The sequence below is a fragment of the Parus major genome, chromosome 4A, assembly GCF_001522545.3.
Source record: "Parus major isolate Abel chromosome 4A, Parus_major1.1, whole genome shotgun sequence".
NCBI classification, from domain to species: Eukaryota; Metazoa; Chordata; class Aves; order Passeriformes; family Paridae; genus Parus; species Parus major.
In genome coordinates, this window is record NC_031772.1 from 19,790,789 (window position 1) to 19,793,674 (window position 2,886).

Sequence of the window (2,886 nt, forward strand, 5' to 3'; positions counted from 1 at the left end):
CATCCATCATCCATCCATCATCCATCCCACATCCCTCCTGCCCCAGCAGAGGCTGGGAGCTGTCCCTGCCTTGTGCAGATGTTCTCTCTCACCTGTGACAGCCGAGGAGTTTCCTGCCCTGGGCTGTCCCAGGGGAGCAGGATGGAAGTTTTAAAAATCCCTGCGTTGTTCCTCTTTGATTTGCCAGAGGGCAGGGACAGATGGGACGTTGGGAAGGAATTCCTGGCAGGGTGGGCAGGCCTGGCACAGGTGCCCAGAGCAGCTGGGGCTGTCCCTGGATCCCTGGCAGTGCCCAAGGCTGGGCTGGATGGGGCTGGGAGCACCTGGGATCATGGAAGGGGAATGAGATGGTTTGTGAGATCTCTTCCAACCCAGACCAGTGTGGGGTTCTGTGATGTGGCTGAGTTCCCTTTTCAGTGTGCCTTTACAGGGAACTCTGAGCAACTCTTTTATATTTGGGGTTTTTTTAAATTTATGTAACTTTCTAAACACCTTTAGAAACTGAACTTTCAAACCTGGCCAGAGGAAGCAGTCTCAGGGGCTGGAGAGGGGAGGCAGAGACTGACACAGGAGCCCTGTCCCGTTCCTGGGGGTCTCACCCTCATCCCTTGAGACTTCCAGGCATTTATTTTTCATTCTTGCCTTAAGCCTCTTCGGGGAGGTTCTTTCCAGAGCCCGTACTCTGACCCCAGCCCTGTCCCTGGGGCTGCTCTTTGGACCGTGCCGGGCACAGGTGGCACCAGGAGGTGGCAGCGGGCTGGAGGCAGCCAGGTCAGTGTGGGGTGGGGACCCAGGTCCCTGTGGGGGCTCCCCAGAGCTCTGGGAGAGGAGCTGGGGTGGCTGGGGTGTGTCCATGGGCTGTGCTCCAGCCCTGGCCACGTGCAGCTCTTTATGAGTTAAAGGGGATAAATCACAGAATTGTGGAATTGCTTGGCTTGGGAGGGAGCTTAAAGCTCATCTCCTTCCATGCAGGGACATTTTCTACCAGCCCAGGCTGCTCCCAGTCCTGTCCAGCCTGGCCATGGACCTCCAGGGCAGAGCAAACCCAGCTGCTCTGGGCTCCTGTGCCAGGGCCTGTCCCAGGAACAATTCCTGCCCAATGTCAAATCTAAATCTCTTCTCCTGGTGCCTCCAAGGCCTTTGCTCAGGAGGTTGGAGGGAGATGATGTGGCTGGGGCATCTGCAGCCCCCTGGCTCTCTGGAGAGGTGACAGAGGGACAAATGTCCCCTGCAGAGGCTCCCTGCAGTTCCTCTCCTGAAGCAGGTCCTGAAGCCGTGTGTTCCTTCACTCAGGTGTGTTCTCCAGAGCGCCCTTGGCTCTGCTCCAGCCCTGGGATGGAGCCCGTGGCCCTGCAGAGCCTGTCCGAGCTGGAGAGGGCCAGTCTGCAGGAGCTGGCACTGTTCAGGCTGCAGGAGAGGCTGCCCGGGGGACAGCTCAGCCTGGCCAGAGGTACAGAGCACGGCAGGGAGGGGACAGGGGGGACAGGTTGGACAGGAGGGAAAGGTTGGGACAGGGGGGGACAGGATGGACAGGAGGGGACAGGTTGGGACAGGATGGGACAGGAGGGACAGGAGGGCACAGGATGGACAAGAGGGACAGGAGGGGACAGGTTGGGACAGGAGGGACAGGAGGCTCCTGAACCATTCCTTCACGCTGCTCCCCCCGCGCCCCAGCCCGGGATGATGGATATGGAAAGACATTGTTGACACATTCTGGTCTGATTTATTTCTCATTCCTGCTTTATTCTGAGCCCCAAAGGCCTGACCAGCCCGTGGTTTGCGTGTCCACAGCAGTGTGAGAACGTGACCCTCCAAGCCCCAGCCCAGATGTGACAACTTGGGATGGTCCCAGCGCCCTTGGGCTGGATGGGATTTGGATCCACGTCCAGCACTGTCCCCATGCTGGAAAGGGGCTCATGGGAGAGTGGATAATGCCCTGGGATATTTAAGGGTGGATAAATTTAGGAGCTCCACAGGAACTGAGCACAGAGGCCCTGTCAGGGTTCCCAGGGCTGCCTGTGTCCCCCATCAGCAAACCCAGGGAGTTGGGGTTCCCAGACTCCTTCCCACATTCACTGCTCACCCTCTTGATGTGCCTCCTCTGCCCTGGGCCATCCCAGCAGGGCTGGGGCTGGGGCTGGGGGTGCAGAGGGAGCTTGGGGGTCTCCAGCCCCCCTCGCAGCACCCCAGGGCAGGGTGGAGGCCCCAGGTGTGTGGGATCCTCTCCCCCAGTGCCCAGCCTCACACTGAGCACCGAGTGCTTCGGGTCACACCCACCTTTGCTTTCCCAGAGACTTGGTGCCATGAAACGGCTTCGTGAGGAGTCCAGCACAGCTCCCCTCTCCTTCCCAGAGCTCCCAGTTGCTCCAGGGCTGCAGCACCAGTCCCTGGAGGGCTTTGACCACAAACATCCTGATTCCTTTTTTATTTTGTTTTATTTTGGACTGTTGTGATCCCCCTTGCAGCGACACCCTGCAGCAGCAGCCCCCCTAGGGACCAGGGCAGTGCCAAAAAAAACCCCAAACCCCAACATTTCCTTCCTGGTTGGTCAGTGTGCTGCTGGATAATTTATTTTGGCTTCCACACTCATGTTCCCCATTCCAGCTGTCAGAGCTTTCCTCTAAGCCTTACAAAATAACCCAAACAAGCAGAGAGAAGCTATTCCTGGGGAGAGAACTCCTCAGGAATGAGGAGCATGAGCCAGAACAGGGTGATGTGTCCTGGAAGGATTTAGGGTGGGCAGTGGGTGAATCCTCAGTTCACTGCTGCTGGATTGTGAGGTGGGAGTCCTCCAGAGCAGGGTGGAATTTGTGGTGCTGTTTGGTACAACTTTTTACATCTGTGCTCTGTAAAACCTTCCCAAAGGCCTTTCTGGGCCCCACTGCT

The 2,886-nt window shown here is 57.9% G+C and overlaps 1 protein-coding gene across 3 annotated transcripts in view; it reads left to right on the top strand.

The window, feature by feature from the left end:
* The window catches only part of ARHGAP36 (Rho GTPase activating protein 36), a 12,747-nt gene that overhangs the window by 2,657 nt on the left and 7,204 nt on the right, over positions 1–2,886 (top strand). The window contains exons 2-3 of one of the 3 annotated variants that reach the window (XM_015626298.3): positions 649–771; positions 1,294–1,450. The exons of 1 other annotated variant lie outside the window; for it this stretch is intronic. In XM_015626298.3, coding sequence (XP_015481784.1) covers positions 1,336–1,450 — 115 coding nt within the window. In that variant the 5' untranslated portion in view covers positions 649–771; positions 1,294–1,335. The remainder of the gene's footprint in view (positions 1–648; positions 772–1,293; positions 1,451–2,886) is intronic. One more of the 3 variants, XM_033514113.1, reaches the window with a different exon arrangement.